The sequence below is a fragment of the Solanum dulcamara genome, chromosome 7, assembly GCF_947179165.1.
Source record: "Solanum dulcamara chromosome 7, daSolDulc1.2, whole genome shotgun sequence".
Taxonomy (NCBI): Eukaryota; Viridiplantae; Streptophyta; class Magnoliopsida; order Solanales; family Solanaceae; genus Solanum; species Solanum dulcamara.
Genome location: NC_077243.1, coordinates 40,948,148 through 40,972,627, shown reverse-complemented (window position 1 = coordinate 40,972,627; position 24,480 = coordinate 40,948,148). Strand labels below are relative to the sequence as shown.

The following is a 24,480-nucleotide window of genomic DNA, read 5'->3' as shown; positions in this document are numbered from 1 at the left end:
GCGTATGTTGTTTTACATAATTTTAAAGTTACCAACAGATATAATTGTGCAGGCCTCAGGAAATTCTCTTTGATGTGAGAGACTCATACTTACAAAAGTATGAAACAATTTGTTGTTCCATGAGTTAGTGGTAAGATTTCCTTACATTTTATCCTTTCCATACTTTATAATTTCACGAGATATGTTGTTGGCCTCCTCATTTTTTGAAGAGTCCGGAAGAACTGAATGAATTTTCATGTGCACTGTAGACAAATCTATGTCATTGTTTAATTCAAAAGGTGAAATTGTTGGTGTGTGCCCAAATGCACATGCCAATCAAATACATGTATTGATTGTATAGGTGCAAGTGATCTTTGTTTCTTAAGCAGTGTATTGCCTATTTTTTTTATTCATTGAATTGAATTATTTAGTTATAAGAATAATGGTGTATATCTTGATTCATTTTTATGATGGAAATTGTACATTTCTTATCTAAGAAGAATTGGGTTCATGAATATTTAATTTAGTTACTTTAGAGGTAATATTTTAATTGTAGTATTTGTAGCTATATGACCTCTATATAAGAATAAAGAAATCAACAAAACTTTGCTTAAAAATACGATTGTTGCTTCTATAAAAAAATAAATTTATTTAAAAAAATGATTGAACACATTGGACCGTGTAGAGTGTTAGAAACGAAAATAATTAGGTGTCATGCGGAAACTAGCAACGCAAACCTCGAAAGACCATAAGTAAGAAGACAAAAACGAGAAATATATCAAAAGAGACAAACATTTAATGTGGTTCGATCAACCTACCTACATCCACAAAAGGAGATAAGCAATCCACTATAAATATGAGAGTACAAATAACCGAGAGAAATAACTGTACACAATTCATTCGGAATAAAAAGAGGTTCACACAAGTGCTAACGTAATACTTGTGTCTCACCGTTTCTCCTCCTACACAAAACTCTCAAAGCCCTTAGGACTACATTGTGAATGCTACCAAATTAGAAGGAATAAGCCTCTATTTATAGAGTCATAAATTTTTTCCTATGAGAAAAAAGACTAACCAAATATGGAGATATTGTGTTTTCGTTTTAGGAAAAGAAAAACCTAATTATACTAGGAAAGTGAGGACAAACACCCAACATAAAGCACGAGTTTCCTCATCTAATATATATACATACATATACACACCTAAACACTCACTTTCATTGATAGTTTTCATTATAATTTTAGCAGTTTGAGATTTAGAGAAAGAGTAATGAGGCTCTACGCAAAATTCATGAATAAACCAAATGACAAGAAAAAGTAAAAGATGAAATACCTAATCAAGGTCATAGCCATCTAAATATATGTCATTTCCATATTCAACTTCATCAATATTTTCTTCCTGTGAAATCGTTAACCCATTCCTCCTCAATAAAAGGTGCCTCCTACTGTTCCCCAATCTTATCAAAAACACGGCATAGCACAAATACATCATTTCCAGTAAAAATGTGTGAAAACTAAGAAAAAGAGAAAATGAAACTGGAAGGTAAATTTAAGCCCCTAGGATGATAACAACTTGTATAAATAAACTATTTCTATTTAGTATCTTAGCGGTGGGAGTGGACTTGCTAGATTTCTCATAACAACCAGAGATAATAGCTGTATGTTTACTTGTAGGGACAGTTTGGGGGATGTTTCGAAATTTTACTTCATAAATATCTTACTCTAGGAGAAGCAAAACTTGATGTTAGAAAAGATCTATACAAAGTCATAGCTCTATCATGCTCAAAATATCATTATAGTTCTCTATCAATAATTCAATTATATCAAAAGATAATACTATAAACTTAACTACAAAGAGGCTTACAAAATTTAAATTTGTTAGATATTGAGTTTGAGTCGTGGGTCACCCATGAAGACTGTCCGATCCAATTCATTTAGAAGAGATAAATTGAAAAAAGTTATTGGAGAAAAAATATCCTTAAGTTTTTTCAAATCCCACAAAAATTCTCAGGTATATCTTTTCCTGTTCTATTAAAAGGGCAGAAGGGCATCTCTTCTAGAATAAGTTTTTCACAGCAAAAAAAAAAATCAAATATCTCTTCTTCTCAAACGAAAAACACGCACAACTTTTAGTTTGTGGAATCATAACTTTGTTTCCTAGTGGTTTAATGTTGCCTTAGGACAAATTTGTTTGGTAGCAAGCTCAACGATTTTCGCTACGATCATAAGGTACATAATTCATTGTTCTTGTTTCTTTAATTAATCATTAATGGCATCAGAGCCTAAATTGTGTATTCAGATTTGAATATATTATTAAACCACGTTTTTGTTGTTTCAATGTGTGTTTTGTTGAATCTACTTTTGCTTTTGCGATAAATTTCATATTTGAGTTCGACATTTTTTTAGAGTCATATTCAGTCCCAAAACAAAAAAGAAGTCTATAACGACAGTTATGTCAAATTGCTATCCCGAGTAATTACGAGAGATTATTGATGTTTTTTTATTCCAATCTTTGTAATGATCCTCGTGGTCATTTGCTTGCTTTTGTTTGTTTTTACTATTTTTTTTTCCTTCTTGTAGCTTTCATGCTGTGTTTGTGGCTTGGCGGGATAAGTGGATTGGTTCCTAAGGTGTTCGAGAAAGTTTTGGGTGATTTTTCTCTAGTTTGGATTTTTGTGTTGAAAGGGTTGACTTCGATCAACATTATTGATAACAAATTAGGTTTTCGTCGGCACCTTTAACTCCAAAATGATGATTTCGATCTTGAAGGAACTTTGATTCGGATCTCGAGGTTGTTTCTTTGATTGAGGTGCTTGATTGTTTCTTTGTTTTTAGTTACTTTTAATTTAAGTGTTGACTTTAGTCAATATTTCATCAGACGACCCATGATGATTGTTGTGTCGATTTTGTGTAGTCAAAAAAATCGTTTTTGATTGGGTAGCATGTCCGATTTGTGTTCGCATGACTCCGAATGAATTTTGAGGATTCATTCGAGGACTTTGGAAATTAGTTGCAGCTATGCATGCAACCATTCTCACGGCTTCGCTCGCTCTTGCTGATATGGGTGTTCATAAATCGGTTATTGGTCAAAAGCAAAATCAAATCAATTTAATCGATTTTTAAATTGTTAAAATCAAATCAAACTAAATATAATATGCATTTGTCGGTTTGGTTTTTTCGATTTCAGTTCAATTTGGTTCGATTAACCATGCACACAAATAAAATAAACAATTCATTTAAAAGGAAAAACAACAATTCATTCAAAAAGAAAATAGTTAGAATGACTAACATTACAGAACTTTCGATTATTAAATTTACTGTAAATAAAGCTTCAAAATTCACCACTTTAGCTTAGACGAGGAAGAGAGTACAGTGATATTTCAAATCCCACCAAGAACGTCATATACACTTATATGCATTTGGGCGTTTTTGCTTTCATAAATAAATTATATTGAAAATATCTATACGATATTTAAATGTTCATAAAAAATAATATACTATAGGAAAAAAGATCAAGAATACCCCTAATCTATTGAAAATAATTCAAAAGTACTCATATTCCACCTTTAGATCCAAAATACCCTTAACATATTGAAAATGGCTCAAAAATATTTTCCTTCCACCTTTTGGTCTAAAAATATCCCACCTTTATTTTTGATTCAAAGATACTCCCTCCTTTCATCCTTTGGTCTAAAATTACTCTTAAACCAAATTTAATTGAATTGAATTCTTTTATTAATTAGTTAGTTTTTTTTATTTGTTCTAAAAGATTTATTTTTTATTTATTCAAATTTTTAATATTAGCTAATTCCAATATATCTAAGTCTAACATAAAATAAAACAAAATTTATTGTGTAAAAATGAGGAATAAAATTCTTACTCATATTATTAAAATAACACAATAAAATTTTATAAGTAAACAAAAGAGGAATAAAAAGACAAGACAAGACACTATTTTCTCATCTAAAAAGAGAAATTTCATGTAAAAGGGGTCGTACACCTAAAAGATAAACCTTTGGAGTCTCGTGACCAATGTAAAACAACATCTTATTTTTTTTTATTTAACCCAACTTTGAATGTAAACATCTTTCTTTCTAAAAATCCAAAATTAAATCTTTCCCTCTCTTTCCCTCTCACAAATCAATTCAAATGTTAAACTCAAAGCGATTTCGAAAACAACCCAGTTTCCCAAATTGGGTATGGAGAGGGAGGAATCAAATTGCAGAAGAAAAATAATTTTTCAACCGGTAATAAGTGCTGAAAGATGTGGAAAAATTGAAGGAAAATCAGTATTGAAGAAAAACTTACAATTTTAAAAGTTAAATTTTAAGAATTTTATTGCATTATTCTAATAATAAGAATAATAATTTTATTCTTCATATTTATACAATAAATTTTTTATTTTATTTTTTTAGACTTAAATCTTTTGAGGAGAGCTACTATTAAAAAATTGAATAAATAAAAAAAAATCTTTTAAAACAAATAAAAAAACTAACTAATTAATAAAAGAAATCAATTCAATTAAATTTGGTTTGAGAGTATTTTTAGACCAAAAGATTGAAGGAGGGGCATTTGTTTAGCCAAAAACAAATATGGAAGGTATTTTTAGACCAAAAAGTGGAAGAATATGCATTTTTGAGCCATTTTCAATAGATTAGGAGTATTTTTGGACCAAATGGTGGAAGAAGAGTATTTTTGAGTCATTTTCAATACGTTAGGGGTATTCTTGACCCTTTTTCCTATATTATATATGTATTTAATTTTTCGATTCCGTTATTTTTTTAATTTTTTTTGACAAAACCAAAATCAAAATCAAATCAAATATTATTGATTTTTAAAAATGTAAAACCAAATCAAACCAAACTCAAATAAAATCGATTTGATTTAATTTTTCAATTTGAATTAATTTTCATCCAAACCGTGAACATCCCTACCTGTGGCTCTGGTACTTGGATTACTTCAGTTGGCGCCATCTATATTGCATATAAAAATAAATATTAGATATACTAAAAATAAAAATTCAATCAAATACAGAATTCCAAGTACGAGTATCCTAAATTGTTATCATATATCCATGAATCAAACGACCTTTCACTTTTTTTTTTTCCATGGAGCAATGGTGCACCACAATAGAAGAAAAGGCAATAAAGGCATGAAAAGGACAACTGGGGTTTGGTTTGACTAATTTTTAATGATATTTGGCTTTTAATTTTTTTTTAATTTTAAAAGAATTTAAGTAAAATCACTTTTTAATGCTAAAAAAATACTAAAAAAAGTCAAAAATCAAAAGTTAAATATTTTTAATTTATAATTTTTAACTTTTAACTCGCACTTGAAAAAAAATTCAATCCAAACATTCTCAAATGTACCAAAGAGAAAAACTGCAAAAAAGCAAAGTAGCGTTAAAGGAAGATTCTTCCCTTAAATCAAGAGAAGGCTTGTTGCCGTTTCTACAGTATGGAAGCCAGCTAATCCACCAAATATGCAAAACACACACGTTTTATGGAGAATTTTCTATTTCATGTTCCTACAAAAAGATTTTAACCAAAAGAAACAAAAAAAGAACTAATTTACTTGTCAAACATCTAACAACACAGCCGAGAGCACAACAGCTAATGTTATGGGCGGAATAAGTAGAGCTGATGCGGTCTATTCAAATCCTTTTTTGACATAAAATTATAATAGTTAAAAATATTTTTTAGGTAGATATTATAGATATTGAACCTTTTTAATTTTTTTGTGTATTTATTTTTTATATTTAGTTTAAATACTTTTAATAAGAATTTTGGCCTCCACCACAGAGTAGTGCACAAACTGAAGTACCAAAGATGCCCTTGTCTTTGACTTTGATTAAACCAGATTAATTATATCAAATTTTTAAAATTTTTAAATAAAATAAAATAAAACCAACTAAAGTTGGATTTTTTATCTCATTTTTTCATGGTTTGGTTTGTTTTTTTGGTTCTTTTGTAAGGTCTCCACAACACAAAACATGTAACAAGTGTTTCGAAGTATTTTTTATATATATATTTTAGTAATATACAAATGTGATAAAGTCACGATAATAACAATAACATATCTAGTGAAATTTTATAAGTGAGATCTGAAATGATAAAATATACGTAGATCTTACCACTAATTCATGCAGGTAAATAAGTTATTTTTGAAAGACCCTCAACAACAAATCAAGGTACAAAGAAAGAGACAGTGAAAAAAATATAGCAAGGAATACATTAATAGTGCAAAGTCTACAAGAAAGAAAGAAAACAATAATGCGATAATGCGATAATCAAAACACACTAAACAATATGAGCACAATGAGATACACCAACCACCACAAGCAAGACAACTACACTACCTTCTAATATTCTACTCTAATACGTGTCCTCCACACCCTCCTATCTAAGGTTATGTCCTCGATAACATGAAACTGAGTTATATTTTATCTTATCACCTCTCCCAATACTTCTTCGGTCTATCTCTACCTCTCTTGATTGAATCATTTATAACCAACCTCTCGCACCTCCTCACTAGTAATAACAACCTTTTTGAAACGGAAGTGTAGGCTCTCCAATCTTTAAGAATGTCGTGATTAAGATGTTTGGAAGGATCTTATATTGAAAAGACGATCAAAATGGTTCCAAACCTCCATAGAAGAACAAGAAGTTCTGAAGTTTAAGGAGAAATTTCTACCAGGTGATGTCGAAGCAGAAGTTTCCTATTTTCATAGGAATCAATGGGATTATTTCAAATTGATCAAGTGGGTTGGAGATGAGATGTTTCACCAGAAAGTCATGACATTATACTAAAATATAGTGCCACCAATGATCAAGATAATGAACTCCTATAAATAAAAAATAAACCAAATAAACATAAAATCAAATTGAAGTAAATCATAAGTCTGTTTGTTTTTCTTTTTTTTAAAATTAATTCGATTTATCCATTTTGTTTGAACACCCTAAACAGAGAGTGAGGGAGCTACTAGCCATCAAAGGAAGAGAAAGACAAGGGCTTTCTCCTCATCTTCTGATATGTGAACATCACAGCCATATTAGTATTAGTATTAGTAGAGTAGAACTAACCTCCATGAATATGTCCAAAACCCTTATACACACTAATTACTGACAATAGTAGCTCTCCATTATTATATATGTTCCTATTACCACTAGTAGTATTCTATAATAGTTTTATACATTTTCCCAAAATGCATTTTAAAGAAGAAGATATGTCTTCCCAGAGTTTGTTTTACAGGGCAACAACAGAATTACAACTGGTTATCACTATTGCTCCTCCAAGGATGAGGATGAGGACTGGCGTTCTCTTATTTATCTACCTCATTGCCTCCTCCTTCTCCCCTCTAATTACAGCACACCTCAATCTTACCCTTCATCACCAACACCCTTATCCTGAATCTGTGGTTCACCAAGTACACAGGTAAGTGAATATGTGCATTATTTTCTGCCTGATTTTGACATACATACATATATACAAATGTTTTCTCCATTCTCTGTTACAGGAGGATCAATGAGTCCAGACTATTGGTGGAGACAACTCTAAGAGATAACAAATGTCAGAGTAGTGGAAACCCAATAGACGATTGCTGGCAATGCGACCCAAACTGGGCCAAAAATCGGCAAAGGCTAGCAGACTGCTCCATTGGTTTCGGTCAGGGTGCAATGGGTGGTAAAGGAGGTCAGATCTACATAGTACGAGACTCCTCCGACAAAGACACCGTCAACCCATCTCCGGGCACTCTCCGGCACGCCGTCGTTCAAGAGGAACCTCTATGGATCGTGTTCGCAGCAGACATGGTCATAAAGCTAAAACACGAGCTCATTGTGAACAACTACAAGACCATCGACGGGCGGGGTGCAAATGTTCACATCACCGGCAGTGGGTGTATTACATTACAGTATGTGAGCAATGTGATTATACATAATGTTCATATTTACAATTGTGTCCCTTCGGGAAATACTAACATACGGTCGAGCCCTACCCATGTTGGCTGGAGAGGCAAATCGGACGGTGATGGGATATCCATCTTTGGATCTCATAATATCTGGATTGATCACTGTGCATTATCTCATTGTACCGACGGCTTGATTGATGCCATCATGGGTTCTACTGCTATTACCATATCCAATAACTACTTTAGCCATCATGATGATGTTATGCTCTTGGGACATGATGATCAATACTTGCCTGATTCAGGAATGCAGGTTAATGATTTTTCCCCTTTGTTTTTCTGCAAATTTTTTTTTAGTAAGTAATTGTGAGATCTAAGTTGTTCAGGTGACAATAGCGTTTAATCATTTCGGAGAAGGTTTAGTACAAAGAATGCCAAGAATTAGAAGAGGATATGTGCATGTGGTGAACAACGATTTCACACACTGGCAAATGTATGCAATTGGTGGAAGTGCTAATCCTACCATTAACAGTCAAGGCAATCGATATACTGCTCCTGATGATCCAAATTTGAAGGAGGTAAATTTCTCAATCTTTTTTAATTTGGGGGTTGGGGAGAAAAGAGTAATTTTATATTGTTTTAATGTCTTAATAGTATTTAGTGTTGCTTTCCTATACTACGTAAAAAACTTTCGCCTATGTCCAACAAATTTCTTTTGTTTTTCAGCAAGATGGATGAGCACCAAAGTATAATGAATTTCTCATGATTAGATTTCTAGAAAATCATTAAAATGATACTTATGAATGCTTTATTTTGATGTTTAGTATTATTTCACTTTGATTAAAATGATCTTTAATGTATAATAAGGTGTTCATTTTGGTCATTTATTTTAAGCCTAGCAGATTTATATTTAAAAAATGTTAAATTTAACTATGGACCCGGCTAACAAAATCCACAATTATTGTCTTCTTTGTTAGCTCTAAAGAAAAACTTCACGAAATCTAACACTATTGTCCCTATTTTCTCTAACAAAATTTACCATTTTCTGCTCTAAAGAAAAACTTCACGAAATCTAACACTATTGTCCCTATTTTCTCTAACAAAATTTACCATTTTCTCTTGCTTATAAAACAGAATTGGTTATTAGGTCATTATAATAATATTTTAGAAAGAGAAAATAGTAAATTTGTTGGAAAAAGTGGAGTCAATAATGTTAGATTTTACGATTTTTTTAAAGTACTATTTTGTTATACATTGCGGATTATTTCAATCAAATTAAATATTTTAAGAATTAAAATGAACACTTTTATTATATTTTAAAAACCACAAAATAAAACATTATCCATATATTAAGGACTATTTTGGTCATTTTCTCATTAGATTTCCGTAGGACATGACTATAAGTAATAATTGTCGCATTCATTTTGGTACCTCAATTAATTTGATTCTCCTGATGTGTTTTAATAAAGTGTATATTAAATCACCAACTCAGAAACCCGAATATGCTATGATTGGTACTCCATTACTTAAAACTATACTACTAATTGACAATCAAACTTTTAAGAGCTAATAATTACTCCTGAATAAGAACCGGTAAATTCAGGGAATAAAAGCGCAAAAGTGAATGTATTTAGTTTAACTTAATATTTCAAGCACCGAGATTTTATTTTGTGATACTAATCTCTTTTCAAACCCACCTAAGACCTATGCTTTAATTTGTCATTTGAATTTTATTACAAGTAGCTGATATTTTAGTAGATACAGTGAATTAGATTTTTCAATTTATTAAGGTGCCATTTGACATCAAGTTTCCAAATATTCCTGGCAACTTATTTTTGGGAATTGTTTTTGTAAATTTCATCACGCGTTTGGCTATAAATTTTGGTAAAATTTTAAAAAATATTATCTTGTACCTGTAAGTTCTAAAAATTATTAAAAATACCCATAAGTTTGTATTATTATTTTATAATGAACATGTTACGTTAAAAAAAAATCTTATAACATAATTGATAACAATCAACAACAACAAAATAACATTATAGGCAAGAACAATACATTAATCTAATTAAAAACAAATTATTCTTTTTTTAAAATTTTATTACTCAAACTGTTCTTTTTAAGAGGAAGTATTATCAAACTATTCTTTTATAAAATCTTGGTTGATCATATTAATTGAGTAAGTTGGTAGATAAATATTTAGTTTGAATTAATAAATGATTGGTGTTTTTATAAAATATAAAAGTTTGGGGTTATTTTTAAAAATTTAAAAATTTTCAAGTTCTAGTTTTTTTTTAAAACTTGAAAATTTTGCCAAATATATTTATTAAGTGATGATATATTGTATGAACAAATACAAATTTCTAAATATTTTTTAAATTTTTCTCAAAAACTACTTGGATCAAATCGCTCACCAGAGAAAAGAAGAATCTTGAATATGATCGACAATTAAGTGGGTGGATTTTGGCAGTATTAATTAGGAAGAAAGTGGATATAACATTGATGGGATGAACAAACAGGTGACAAAGCGGGAGGACACGGACATTGGGCAGTGGGATGAATGGAATTGGAGGACGGATGGGGACACAATGGTTAATGGCGCATTTTTCGTGCCTTCAGGGCAAGGCCTTAGCAACCAATATGCTAAAGCCTACAGCGTCGATCCCAAATCCGCCCTTCTCATCAACCAGCTCACCGCCAATGCTGGTGTACTTGGTGGCCCCAGGTACTTCTCCTATATTTCTACTTTCAACCCCGCTAAATCCTGCATCTAAAAGAAACTATGAATTTTCTAGTCTCCTTAGCAACGATGATTAATATGAATATTTATCTATATTAATTGATGTATAATTTTCGATTTCGTAAAATAATTTGGAAAATAAGTAATTAATGGTGATTAATAAAACAGAAAAAGAATAATTTGTCTTTTTTTAATATGTTAAAAATGACATGAAAATTTATTTTAAAAATAATTGATAAGTGAAAGCGTATTAATATATCTCACAAACTGTTATACTTGAACATATTTTTAAAATTTAAAAGATTCATAGCTAATGAAAGATTCTTTCGCTTTTCAAATGTTTAGCTTTGGAAAAGGAAAGGCAACTGAAAAAGAAATACAGGAAAGGACACAGTTATTTGTCTTGAAAATGTCATGAATTATTGTTCATGATAATTATACTCTGTGAAGAAGTGAGTCAATTTCAAATGATTCATATACACCACCCTGAACAAATTAAAAATTTACCTCTAAACTAATATATATATATATATATATATATAACTGACTTTAGAGGCAGATAAAAGTAATTGCACCGTAAAGACAGCTAAAAAGTAGCTGGACTCATCTTTCTCATCACATATATATTACGTACTAAATTGAGTCATATATTATGGGGTTGTTGACTCATAGACTTGTGGCCAAAGGACCCTTACTAGAATTTGAGATTTGAAATTAAAATTTCAAACAGAAATTGAACTTTTATTCTAATGTTAGGAGTATAAACAAATAATGATTTCAAATTGATCTCCAAATTGCATGGTGTCTGGTAAAAGTATACATGAACTAGAGGGGAGGGAACACCTTTCTCCTATAGGGAAAATGGTAAAAATAAGAGAATATAGTACTGTATAAAGCTATATAACTGGAAAAAAAAAAGTAGTAGTAGTATAAAGCTAGGCGTCTGCACGTGATTATGTGGGACAGTGAAAGCTGATGTAAAACCCTTGTTAGGGGCCCGGCCAGCTAGTACAGGTTCAGCCACTTGTGCTCTTGACTTGTCTTTTAGTCATAATATTGCGGTTCACTCCATTGATTAAAGACGGTTAATTACTGACAACATAATTTCACAAAAGGATAATACCAGTGAATTAAATATACAATAACAATAACAAACCCAGTATAATCTCACTATGTGAGATTTAAAGAGGGTAAAGTGTACGCAGACCTAACTCCACCTTAAAAGGTAGGGCGATTCTTTTCGAAAGACCCTCGGCTCAAAAGAGGAAAACAAGATAAAAGGTCAGATAGGAACATCATATCGAAAACAAGATGAAAACAAAGAATAACAAAAGTGAAAAAGTAATGGTAGAATAGTACGTAAGAAAGAGACATTAACTATTATAAATAAATAATATAATCAAATTACAACGGCCCACACCTATAAACAACAATACAATGCAGAAATCAAATGACAAAAACTGAATTAAATATAGATTGAGTCAAAATAAATTAAATTACAATCCAATTATATAAAATATGAATAAATATAAATTTGGTCAAATATGATTTGGATAAAAATCATCAACTCACTTTAATCTTCTAAAGTAAAAAAAAAACATTAAATCAAAGTAAAATTGCTATTTCTCTAACCCCCAATCCACCCTTAAATTATTATTTTTTAAACAATTAATTTTCCATACAACAATAAAATTTAATTTTTCTTCTACTCCGTAACTCCTACCCCCACTCCTCACCCATCCACCCATGCACCAACCAACTTTTTCGTCCACCCCTTATCTCCATCACCCCAATATTTTTTTAAAACAAAATCAAAAAATTTTACCCACCCCAACCCCCTCCCGCCCACCCCCACTCGGACCCCCTACCACCCCACCATAATTTCAAAATAATAAATTTTTCGACCCTCTCTCCACCCTACTCCCTATCAGATCCCCTACCCCCACCCCACCCAAAAAAATTTTAAAATTAAATTTTTTGAATTTTAAAAAAATTATTTTTTTTACCTACTAAACCCTCAAATGTAATCGTATTTGACTTTAATTAGTAACCATTGAAAAAGAGAAGAAGAACGAGTCGCTATGGAATAAAAAAACATAACATAGAACTTTTGAACAAAATGGAGCTAATGAATAAAATATAATTTTAATTTTATATACATAATTTTTTTTTATCAGATTTCCCCAAAGAGACATATACATAATTCTTCAAACATTTAAAATCACCAACCCTTTTATTTATTTTATTTTATATATTATTAAATAATTATTTTTTTAAATAGTTAACTTTTGTTAACTTCAAGGACAAAAACTGTAAGCTTCAAATAAATAAAGGTTAAATATACATAATCAAATAACACAAAAACTAAAATTAAAATTATGCAATAACTCAAAAACTAAAATCGCTATTTCCTCTATACATACATTAACAACTCTTATATTATTAATACCATAATTTGTGATGTATTAATTATGAACCTATAATACTGAATAAATTATGAACTAAAAACATGAAACATCCAACCAAACGACACGGTGGAAATTGGAATCTTTCATTTTTCTGGTTAAGAGTAGTAGGGGAGGGGAAAAAGGACCACACAACTGTTTAGCATGTGAGAGCTGTTCTCTCCTCTGCTGCTTCATGCTTTCCAGCCATATGAAGGACGCGGTTATTTCTCACAAAACTCATTAAAACCCTTCCCTTCCTCGAAAGAGTAAATCAAAATTTTATATTTCATTACAAATAATTTTGAGTCTCTTAAGAGCCCGTTTGGATGGATTTTAAGTTGGACGTGTTTGATTAATGCTAACTTTAAGCCATAAAGTTCTTAAAGTCAGTCAAAAATGAAAAGTTAGGATTTCTAACTTTTTTTTCTAAGTACTTAAAGTCATTTTCTTTGACTATGGAAATTACTTTTATATTCCTTATATTTTAACTAAATTCCCAAACTAGCTTTTTTATTCATTTAAATCTAAAATTCACATCATTTTCCTCATTTAAGCACTTTTATCCAAACACTCAACTGCTTATTTATAAAAATAACTTTCAACACTTCAAAGTTCTAAAAATATTTCATACATAAAAGTTATTTTTTTTAAGTCCATCCAAACGGACGCTAAGTTAAAAAAAATAATTATACTTGCAATACTAAATATAGATGCAATCCTAAATATAGATGGCAGCTAAAAATAATAGTTTTACTTGGGTTGCCGTTTTGACGTACAGATTTTAAACTGTGGTTGCTTGTCAAACTTTGATTGAGACTTTAAACTTTGGTTTCAAATTTCAAAGTCACCTCCAAGGTAGAATTTTAACTTCAAATTTGTGATTTTAAATATTTCAAAATTTTAAACTTGCTCCATAATTTTAAATTTTGCTAAAAAAAGATCTATGTTTATTGCAAAAATAATTATCGAAGCCTACTTTACTCCCTATTTTACCAATCCATATTTATAAAGAATATAATTCTTTCGTAAAATCATCACTTCCCTCTCCAAACCCAAAATAGCTCCTCCAAACGGCCACACCTATTCAACTCATATTCGCAAAGGTTTTGATAATTTCCATAAATTGTGGTGAGGTAAAAAAAAATATGACTTTTGATATTCAAATTGTATGTTCAAACACAATTTCAACTTCAAATCAATGTTGAAATGCTTACTAAACAAACATGAAAATCTTAAACTTATCGTGTTTACTAATTAATTAGTGCTTATCATAGAATTTTACTTTGCTTATACTTGCTAGCATGATCAAACTTATTATCTACATTCTCTTCCCACATTCCACCTACATTTTCTTGTAATGTAAAGGGATTAAAGTCCTCTTTATATATCTGCCTCCATTATCTTATATAAAACAGGGACAACAGCATTAGCATTTCACCCAAAGGGGGCACTACCGAAGCAACCGGCAGCGGTCATGCCGAGTCCAATAGCGGTGATATCGACTTGGTCGGAATGATATTCAGTGGTACTGGTGCATCTGCAGCACCATCGCTATCAACAACAACCACCCCGATCTTACTTTCCTTTTTAATTATTCTGACTTTGTACATCATCATTAATCATGATGGTCAATTATCGATACCATTGTTACTCTTACTATAGCATTTTTGGTCACCGGACTTGATATATTATTATTATTATTCATTTAATTTGGAAGTAAAGAAACTACGCGATTAATTGTATTCATGAGAGTTCCACGTTTTGTACATTGATTGATTGGTAGGAATATCAGAGATTGGTTGTTGCTCGTCAATTATGGGGTGGCACGGTGCTTTCACGCATTTTTATTGATTGGTAGGAATATCTTCAAGTCTTGGTAGGAGGTTGATGTGCTATTCGTGCTTTATCCAAAGCAATAGGAGTCCAGGAATCAGTTGTATCTGAGATTTGAGTATACTCACTTTGGAGGAGACTACTATATTTGGCTGCAGCCGCAGATCCAGCCTATTACCTGTTGGGTGCATCAATTAGCATATGCCATTCAATATTGTAAAGGGAAATCCCAGAAGGCACAGATGTTCAGATTGGCATATGCTAAATATGTGTATGTTGTGTGAATAGAAAGAAATCAGTGACGATTTGAACAGAAGCAGAGGATGGGATCAGTTAGCAAGGCAGATTGTTTTCTTTTGCAACATTTGAGCTACTACAGGAGGAGCAACAACAATGCAACTTCCTGTGTGAAAATGATTTGAGTTATATGTAGAAATAGCATACAACAGACCATAATGCATTCCAGTAGAGGAAACTCTCTTTTTATAAAGCATAAATATTAAGCCAAAACACTAAAGATGTCCAATCTGTTTTACCAGGAGAAAATATAACTCTGCAACATTCCTACTATTTTACTCTACTTGTCAATACTCATGCATAGTCACTACTAATTGCTTCCAAACAAAACGACATACATTTATACTAGTGTGCTCCGTACCATCATACTACCGCAGAGATCAACTAAAATTAACATCTTCCACATGGATGTGCTTATTCATCTCAGTAACGGTCAAAGGAAGGTGGGCGGCCTTCCCTTCGAGGGCGATCATAAGGTCCTGCTCTATCTCTGTAGCTTCTTCCCTCATATCGTGCTGGCCCTCCAGCTTCATAACTGTCACCCACACCTCTCGCGCCTACATCTCTGTCAAACCCTCTCTCTTTGCCATAGCCATTCTGAGGGTAGCGGTCAGAACCCCCATACCTGTTGCCCAAGCGATCGCCATTAGGAGGGTACCTAGATAAGAATAGAGGTTATTTTTGTATGAAAACTAATTAACACTAAACAAGAAATGAAGAAGAGCGCAAAAAAAGATTAAAACGCAGTGGCACCTCAAACACTTACTCCATTATTTTTCCGGGAGTTGGGGTTAAAACCTGAAAGCTAAGCTGGCTTACTAACAAATTTCCAGTCAAAATTGTGATACCACTGCATTTTATTCAGTTCTTATACAAACATACCTGTCACTAGTGTATCGATCACGGCTCCCATATCTGCTGTCATAGCGCTCCCTATCAGCATGGTTCCCTCTATCATATCGGTCATCCATGTACCTATCACGGTCAATTCCAAACCTATCCCCACGCGCACCGCCATACCTAGAACGAGGAAGAGGGGTTAGGTGTCGAGCACCCCGACCACCTCCTTCCAATGGACAGTCTCTAGCCCAATGGCCAGGGAGACCACAGCTGAAGCAAGTGTCTTGCCCAACTGTCCTATTACCCCCGCCATAGCTCGCCCTGCCACCTGATGCATAACCTCCACCATAGCCATGGACAGGATCCTCACTTCCCATCTTTGGTTGGGCCTTGTTCACTGATATCACCCTATCACCAACCTCCATACCATCCATTTCTCTTATTGCATCCTCCATTGCTCGGCGGTCTGCAAATGTTAAAAACCCAAATCCACGAGGGCGGCCCGTGTCTCTTTCCAGCATAACCTACAGAACAGAAAGCTCAGAAACTATCGCCAGAAAACATACATCAAACAGAAGAGCTGAGTTCTTCGAACCCCCTGTAATATACAAGTGTGAATTAATCAAACTGGTGATGAGCATTATATTGCTAGGATATTATCATTTACTCTTTTCACCAAAATATCTAGAGTATCAAATGGAAAACTAAATATCTGAAAGACTCGAAATGTTTTGAGCTCTTTTATTTTAATACTAGTAGAAATTGTTCAACTTGTTTGGGATTCAGGCATAGCTAATACATTGTGGATCAATACATGTATAATGGAAACTGTCTCAATCAGCATAACAAGACAGCTTCCGTTCAGTATGATACTGCAGAAAACAAATTGCTCAACCCAGCCAATTTAAACACGGGAACACAAATTCTGAGGAAAAAAACTGCTCAACATAGTCAATTTAAACACGGGAACTCAATCTTATCACACTGAACCATCACAAAAATTCAGAAAAGAAGAGGCAGTATCATAACCTTTTTACTCCACATATTCACAAACTAATAACCTATCTCCTACACAAATATACCAAGACATGATTGGACCAAGAAAGAATCAAAGAAATCAAAATAGAATGCCATTCGAAGACTGTTATCTGAGTCGATAAATAGGCACGAAACATTAAGAATGACACAACTTTCAAGATTTAGAATAGATCACGTTGGGCACCCTCATAGTTGGTCTCAAAATATTTTTTTTGATAACTTTGTGTCCGGGCAAGCTTGCGCGCAGCTACACTAATTCCACGGATACCTGTCACCTCCCACCAACAATATGGTATCAAAATAATAGTCTTGGGACAAAAAGGAAAAGGAAGGCACACTATAGTATTGCTTCCACTCTTTTCAAGGTTTTTTTCTCAAGTCCGTTCATTTTCACCCATGCGTCAACCTTCATATACTGATCTGAAGACAACAACAACAACAAACCCAGTATAATCCCATAATGTGGGGTCTGGGGAGGGTAGAGTGTACGCAGACCTAACCCCCACCTTGAAAGGTAGGGCGGCTGTTTCCGAAAGACCCTCGGCCTATACTGATCTGAAGACATTGACAAATTTTCGTTTACACAAAAAAAGATAATCGACTTCCCCAGGTAAGTTATTCAGATTTTTGCCATTGCTACAAACCCTCAATCATTCATATATTATGGTATTTCTTATGATAAGAAAAGCCATAAGTTAAGAAATCCCTATGTCTTCTTCTTATGACCGAGAAATCTGTCTGGGACCACCATTGAGGACCAGCGGCAGCCTTCGAAACTTGGGGAAAATGGGTCACCCCTCCACCCTTCTCCATTTAAATACCAGGCTTAGTTCGCATGGCGCAAGGCTTGAACCTGTGACCTAAGTCATAAGTCCCTCAACCTTTTCCACTTTAACTAAGCCCTCAGGTCATCCTTAATTTATGAGTTTTCATTTGTAAAACTTATATCTATATTTTGCTGATGTAAAAACGCTGCATATGATTTAGATCATGTATCGAGATTCCTTGTTACCTTGCATTTTTGAAAGACATAAAGTCATTGATACTTTTGTAGCAGGAAACTACCTTCTTGGGGCTGATATATCAGAAAAATTATTTTTGCTTTTAAAAATATATAATTTCTACAATTCGTCCATAAAGCTTCAACTTCAAAATACTTTGTCTACTTACTTAATGACAGGGACTTCAGGTCTCAAGTCAAATTCCAATTTTATAATTGTGCGTGCAACAATGGCACAAATGGCAGGCAATTAAAATAAAGTGGGTAAAATCAACTGCCACACATTTTCTTCATCACATCACCAAGATGAGAATGGAGGATCTTGAATCAACATATTTTGAGCAACGTCGAGGAATTTAAAAGTATACTTTTAAGAGGAATTTACAAGTAATTAAGGATGACAATACATTTAAAACAGCAAAGGAGTCTTACTTGGGCAGCAGAATCTGCAGTCTTGCAGATTTCAATCATCTGACCCCTATCCCCATTAGGTTGACTCGAATCAAATGCACCCAATGAAGTCGGTACCACTAACAGCAAACATAAAACAACAAATATGAAGGCATTCTAACTTCTCGGGTAAATTCTTGACAACGCCAATTGATCTGATTTAAAGCCATATACTTTCCTTCACTTACTTCAACCATGAGTGCCGAGTAAATGTACGGAAGAAGTATATCTAAGCCATAGATGATTGACCATACTGAGAAAAGCTCACAGCTGCAAGGTACCTTTTTGAGGAGCTCTTTGTGTTAGATTTCCCACAAACAATTAATTTCAGTTATTATGCAAGACACTGATCTTCATTCAGCTACCTTTTCCCAGCATCAATTCAACTAATCTATATTATGAACATCCACCAACTAGGGACATTTCAACTTCCCCCTCTTCAACTGTTGACTAGAAAGCCATCAAAGAAGATGAAGCCAACCTTCAAAATCTTAATCCAGCTTCAGCATATAAAATACAATGCAAAGGGAATGGGCAACTAAGATACCAAAGAACTAATCTAACGCAATATATCATCAACCATAAAAAATCTGAAACGTAAGATACTTCGTCGTTTCACTAGGTTGTTTGAAGAATTACTACTCTTCTGTCTTCAGAAGTGTGTCCTCTTCTGATGATCCAAAGCGCGAAAGACCTCAGAAGCAACAATCCAACCTTCAAATAAACAGAACAAGATATCTAGATCTTATGCCTTCCCAAAGGGTCAAGAATCGAGTTCCCTCTTGATTGTGGCACATGATTAGAGAATCAGGGTGTTCGATAAGTGCCACCTTCAAAATTTTTGTTCCCCTGATTCTTCTTCATAACAAACTCAAAAAGAACGCGTATTCTATGATCACCCCAAACATAAGGAGATGAAATGGACATCCTCATAGAAAGCTAGAGGTCTCAGTATTATTTTCATAGCATCTAAGCAGAAGCACGAAAGTCGTTTATGTTTCTCCTGTGAACTTCGTGCACCAGATCTTATGCCGCTTACAGTACAAAGAAATTATTGATGGAACAAAATCCAAGGACCTCAGAGATCAAAAATTAGCAAATAAATAGCATATTTAAAAGATCAACTAAAAAAAGAGATACTTCCATGTTCCTGCCAAAGTACTTAGATAATCATGTCTAACATCTGGTCCCTTGAACTAGGGAATATGACACCCAACTTCTAGTGAGAAGAGCAGACAACATTTTCCAAAATCAGATTCATTTCGGAGGATGCCAAAACCAAGAGGTGCCATTCTCAGAAGCTGTCTGCCAACTCAACTTGAAGAAATGTTTGAACTGGAGACTGAGCTTAGGTTATGCATTCAAAATTCATCTCTTGATGGAACCTTTTCAGTAGGGGAATTCACACCGGGACTTTCTTAATAGAGAAAGAACCAATACCCTCCTTCTTAGAGCAGAAAAATGAATGCCCACATGCCAATGATACGCATAATCGAAGCACCTTACATCTAAAGTTATGTATACCCTCTCTATTCCCACGTTCGATGCATCTCACAAGGTAAACAGGTTTACTGGACATTAATGTAATTTGACTGCTATGCATCTAACTCAGAATGTAGGATGTCTTCAATCAAAGGCCAACATCCAGGTGATGCAATGAAGTCTAGAAGGAGAAAGATTATAATAATTCAATCAGTTTATCACACCAGAGCACAATTTGTGGATCGCTTCAATCCGCATCAAATAGCACACTTCCAAACAAGTTTTTTCCGAAATTGACTCAGATCTCAATTCAACTACTTTCAATTGTTTCTATAGAGCAAACCACTCTCCATTGTTACACAGAATTGAAAGTCAACTGCCTTTTGTGAATAGTCTAGCGAGTGAATTCAAAAACAAGCTGCTGAACAGATTCTAGTATCTCAAATGTGGCACCCAGAGAACTTTGCACATCCCAATGAACTAACAACTTCCTCATACTAGTCCATTTAAGGTATCAAATCTATAAGCAGCTTGATCCACAGAAAATTGAGGGAAGTTATCAATACGTAATCAAATTGGACAAAAATATAGAATATAACAAGACTATAGTTCTCAACATCAGGCAATCTAGGAAATTCAAAAATCAAAGACTGTCCCAGCCAACATTCCCACAAACAAAAATCATAACGAAATGAAGAAGAAATAATTTGAAAACAAAAGCAGTTTGATCCACGGTTGATCTTTAAAACGTTTCCATTGCTTAAGCAGATGTATACCTCACCAAAAAGTTTGCAGTTCAAAGGACAAGCTACAAGGAGTAACATGCAATCTGTTGCATAGCTATTATCAGATGAAGATAAAGAAGCAACAATTAGGCATCTGGGTACGAAAGACTGTTTATATACCATCATTAAAAACGGGTTTGGGGATCCTCTCCAGTAGAGGATCCTGCAGCAATTCTCTATGCACTCTTTTTGAAGAAGCCATGTGCCCTCCCAGAAAATTAGAGGTCCAGATTGTTGTCCTCTTGCTTACTCCCTGTCACCTTGGTTTTCCACCATAAGCCTACTTCCCCAACACTTCATAGACTTCTTTTTTTACCTTGCACTATTTTTCTGTGTGACAACATTCAATTCCTCTTTATATTACAGTAACAATAGTATAATTTGAATTATACTCTTCAAAGATTAAAAACTTGGGGTTGGGGATGAGAACTTGATTTTCAAAGCTCCATTGCAGATGAAGATAAAGAACTTGGGGATGTGAATTTGGTTTTTGAATAGCTAGGTTGCACACTCAATTGATGAAGACAAAACGCTTTTTACTCGTCTTCTCCAATGAATTTCACTATCCAAATTCTCTATCTTATGTACTGTATTACTTATTCCGTTCACTTTTACTTATCCACTTTTGACTTTGCACACCCCTTTACAATGATTGATATGTATTTTATCACAAGATTCATATTAATTAATGTTTAGTCTTAGGTCTAGAAAAATGATTTGGGGAATACGTAATTAATGTTGAAGGTAAAACATGGAACAATTATGTTCTTCTCTTGATATGCTAAAAGTAAAAATATATTTTTAGTATAGTGAACGGAGGGAGTAACAAAAAGCTACATTTTCCCTTCCATACTATAATATTTATATGGAGAACATCAGAAAAATGAAATACCGGAAATAAGTAATGAACTTGAAATCACAATTTTTATTGCAATCTAGATACATAGAAACAAAGTGATACATTTAGTGAAAGAAAGAAAAAACATTGGGAAGTAGAGTACTGATGGAAAACCACGGTGACAATCTGGACCATTAATTTTCTGGGAGGACATGTGGCTTCATTAAAGGAGTGCATCGAGAATTACTGGAGGGGATTCCAACCCGTTAAAAATATCTTGTCTTAATTTAACTAAGACATAAAAACAATAACATGTCCAATGTAATCTCATCTGGTGTGTAGGCTTGGTGTGTAGGAAGAGAGCCGGTTTCCCATAGACCCTCTGTTAATATAACTAACCCAATTAATATATCATATCAAGCAAATAAAATAGTTTCAACAATATAAATGACTAAATGATGTTTTTGAATATGTTTGAGCCTCAGTTAGAAATATTGTACAAAAGTGGATTTGTTATAATCAAGAAAAATATGCTTGCTATAGAACAAAAGGTCAATAAAATGAAGCAGGAGGGCTTACAACCTTCCTGAAAAAATTCAAAAACGGGAATACCGATAAAATTGTTCGAAATTTTATACTTTTCCAATATAGCTAACATATTTTTTTATATTACTACAATATATGAACGATAGGTAACATGAATTAGGAGTTCAACTTTTCCATATCAAAGAAGAAATTCCCCTAATCGTCAATTTATAATTATGCTAAGAAATTGGACGAACAAACAGAAAATTAAGGAAAGAAGCGAACCTGACAATCGACAATTTTACCAAAAGGGCTAAAGGCGTCTTCGAGCTGACGTTCAGTTACGTCCCAAGATAACCCACCAACAAAAATTCGATACTCTTGAACCTTCCCTGACATCTTTTCAATCCCTAAAACTGAACAACAACACCCGAAACCCTACACAAATTCTCAAAACTCCGTCGGAGATTCACAGAAAGAAAAAAAACTATCTCGACCGTTTTCTCTATGCGAATTGTTTAATCTGCTATTTCTTCTTAATATATATTTCACTAGCATGTCCTCCTAATTTTCGGGAAAAAACGAATAAGCCCCTACCTTTCTAATTATTTCAATTCTAAGACAATGCCAATTGGTCGGGTTGACACAAATTTGGGCTGGTCATAATGGGTTAAGATAATAAATGGGTCAAGATCCAACACAATTCAAATTTACTTGGGTCAAAATGGATTAGGTAATGAATTATACAAAGGGCCTTACCCAATCCAACCAAATTTTTATCAATTTTAATTATTTTGTTTGTTCTTTTAAATTGTTTTAGAACCTAATAAAATTACTTTTTATTACGTCTATATATGTAATGACCTCTAGGTCATTTCTACGATAATACCTCCTTTTCTTCGTTCAGAGCGTTCCTATACCAAGTCATTTATGACTTACAGGCACTGACCGTTCAGTCGCCTGGACATTTGTTCGGTTTATATGCAAGTTTAAGTATTTTGGAGCTTTTGAAACTTGAATAGTTGACTTAGATCAAAACTTTAGATAAACAACTCAGAATGAAATTGTAACGGTTCCGTTAGCTCCGGAACGTCGAGTTTGGTCTAGATGGACCCTTTGTGCGCTTTTCGAGGCCTCCAACTGATTTCGAGTCCCTTTGTGGAAATTGACTAAAATCAACACTTGGGTGTGAGACATCTTTTTTGTCGAAACAACCTTGAATGAAAGTTTCGACTATGCCGAGTGAGTCCGAAACATCAAATTTGGTGGGGTAACATAGTTTTTTTGCGCGCACAGGGTTCAGAACAAATTCTGAGCACCCCATCGGAGGATTTGGCATTGGCTAAAACTAGCTGATGCAGGCCTCACTTTCTTTTCATGTTCACGTGCCCAGATCCGTGATCGCGGTAGCCACTGAAATTGGCCTTCGCAGTCGCGAGGCCAAGGGTCGCGTTCGCGAAGCTCTGGCAGGTGGCCCTCTACTTTTGCGAGGCCAAGGGCTGCATTCGCGAAGGCTAAGTCCCTGGCCTTCCACTTTGCTGGTCTTCTTGGTCTGGTTCGAGGAGAAGGTTTTTATCTGGTTTAAAGACTAGATGCGATAAGTTATTCCCAGAAGACTTCAAAGTGTGATATCTCTCTCATTTTAGTTTCGAATTTGGTGATCCAAAGTCTGGGTTTTTCAAAATTTGCGTGGCTACGCGTGGGGTGTTTGGAGACCGTCGGGGGACCTTTGTTTGAGGTAATTTTGGCTTATAAGAGGTTGCCAATCCTCTCTTTTCTTGGTCTTAAGTGTAAATTATTGCATGTTGCTTGTTTGGGCTATTTTGGGTTCCGAATTGTGTTCCTCTTTGGGACATAGGTTCGGAGAAGTAATTAGGATCTTTTTACGAAGTCAACTCTGAAATTTTTGATACGGGTCCCATATTTTAATGTTAGACTCCAAAATTGGTCTGTTTCCATTTTAAGTAAATTTAGTGTCAAAATGTCATGACTCAAGCCATACCCTAGAAATGACGCGACAAATCGAACCTCGAAAGACCCTAAACAAGTCTCTTAGCATAAGCATGACTTAAACAACATACAATCAACGTAAACAATGAAGATAAGTCTTAAAAATAACTTATCATAGCAACTCAAGATAAAAGAATTTGAGAATAACATTTGAAAAGCAAAAATAAACCATATTAGTCTAACATAGACTCTAATGGCATAAATGGGGCATAAGACAGACCCTAACTCACCAACAATCTAAGGAAATATTGTCTCATATAAAAGTATCACATGAATGTCCTCAGAACATGAGGACTCACCAAACTGTAAAGATG

General features: G+C 33.6%; 2 protein-coding genes across 3 annotated transcripts; one reads left to right on the top strand and one right to left on the bottom strand.

The window, feature by feature from the left end:
* Positions 1-6,901: 6,901 nt before the first annotated feature.
* Positions 6,902-14,777, top strand: LOC129896001 (probable pectate lyase 5). Its single transcript, XM_055971809.1, has 5 exons — positions 6,902-7,412; positions 7,495-8,197; positions 8,271-8,462; positions 10,401-10,606; positions 14,484-14,777. Exons 1-5 carry the CDS (start codon positions 7,129-7,131, stop codon positions 14,728-14,730), a joined length of 1,632 nt encoding a protein of 543 aa, XP_055827784.1. The 5' UTR covers positions 6,902-7,128; the 3' UTR covers positions 14,731-14,777.
* A 590-nt stretch (positions 14,778-15,367) lies between these two features.
* On the bottom strand, positions 15,368-22,662 carry LOC129896002 (glycine-rich RNA-binding protein RZ1C-like). Of its 2 annotated transcripts, XM_055971812.1 has the most exons (4): positions 22,442-22,510; positions 18,509-20,528; positions 16,081-16,562; positions 15,368-15,856 (listed from the first exon to the last, which is right to left on the bottom strand). In XM_055971812.1, exons 2-4 carry the CDS (start codon positions 18,545-18,547, stop codon positions 15,622-15,624), a joined length of 756 nt encoding a protein of 251 aa, XP_055827787.1. In that variant the 5' UTR covers positions 18,548-20,528; positions 22,442-22,510; the 3' UTR covers positions 15,368-15,621. The 2 variants fall into 2 exon arrangements, with proteins under 2 accessions (XP_055827787.1, XP_055827785.1); XM_055971810.1 differs by lacking the exon at positions 18,509-20,528 and having other exon boundaries at positions 22,442-22,662.
* Between the last annotated feature and the right edge of the window lie 1,818 nt (positions 22,663-24,480).

Coding starts and splice junctions, on each gene's coding strand:
- LOC129896001 (XM_055971809.1), top strand. CDS start 7,129: ATGTTCCTATTACCACTAGTAGTATTCTATAATAGTTTTATACATTTT. Junction 7,413..7,494: donor GTGGTTCACCAAGTACACAG/GTAAGTGAATAT, acceptor TCTCTGTTACAG/GAGGATCAATGAGTCCAGAC. Junction 10,607..14,483: donor GGTGTACTTGGTGGCCCCAG/GTACTTCTCCTA, acceptor TATATAAAACAG/GGACAACAGCATTAGCATTT.
- LOC129896002 (XM_055971810.1), bottom strand. CDS start 22,555: ATGTCAGGGAAGGTTCAAGAGTATCGAATTTTTGTTGGTGGGTTATCT. Junction 16,563..22,441: donor GTAAAATTGTCGATTGTCAG/GTTCGCTTCTTT, acceptor TCTGTTCTGTAG/GTTATGCTGGAAAGAGACAC. Junction 15,857..16,080: donor GATCGATACACTAGTGACAG/GTATGTTTGTAT, acceptor ATTCTTATCTAG/GTACCCTCCTAATGGCGATC.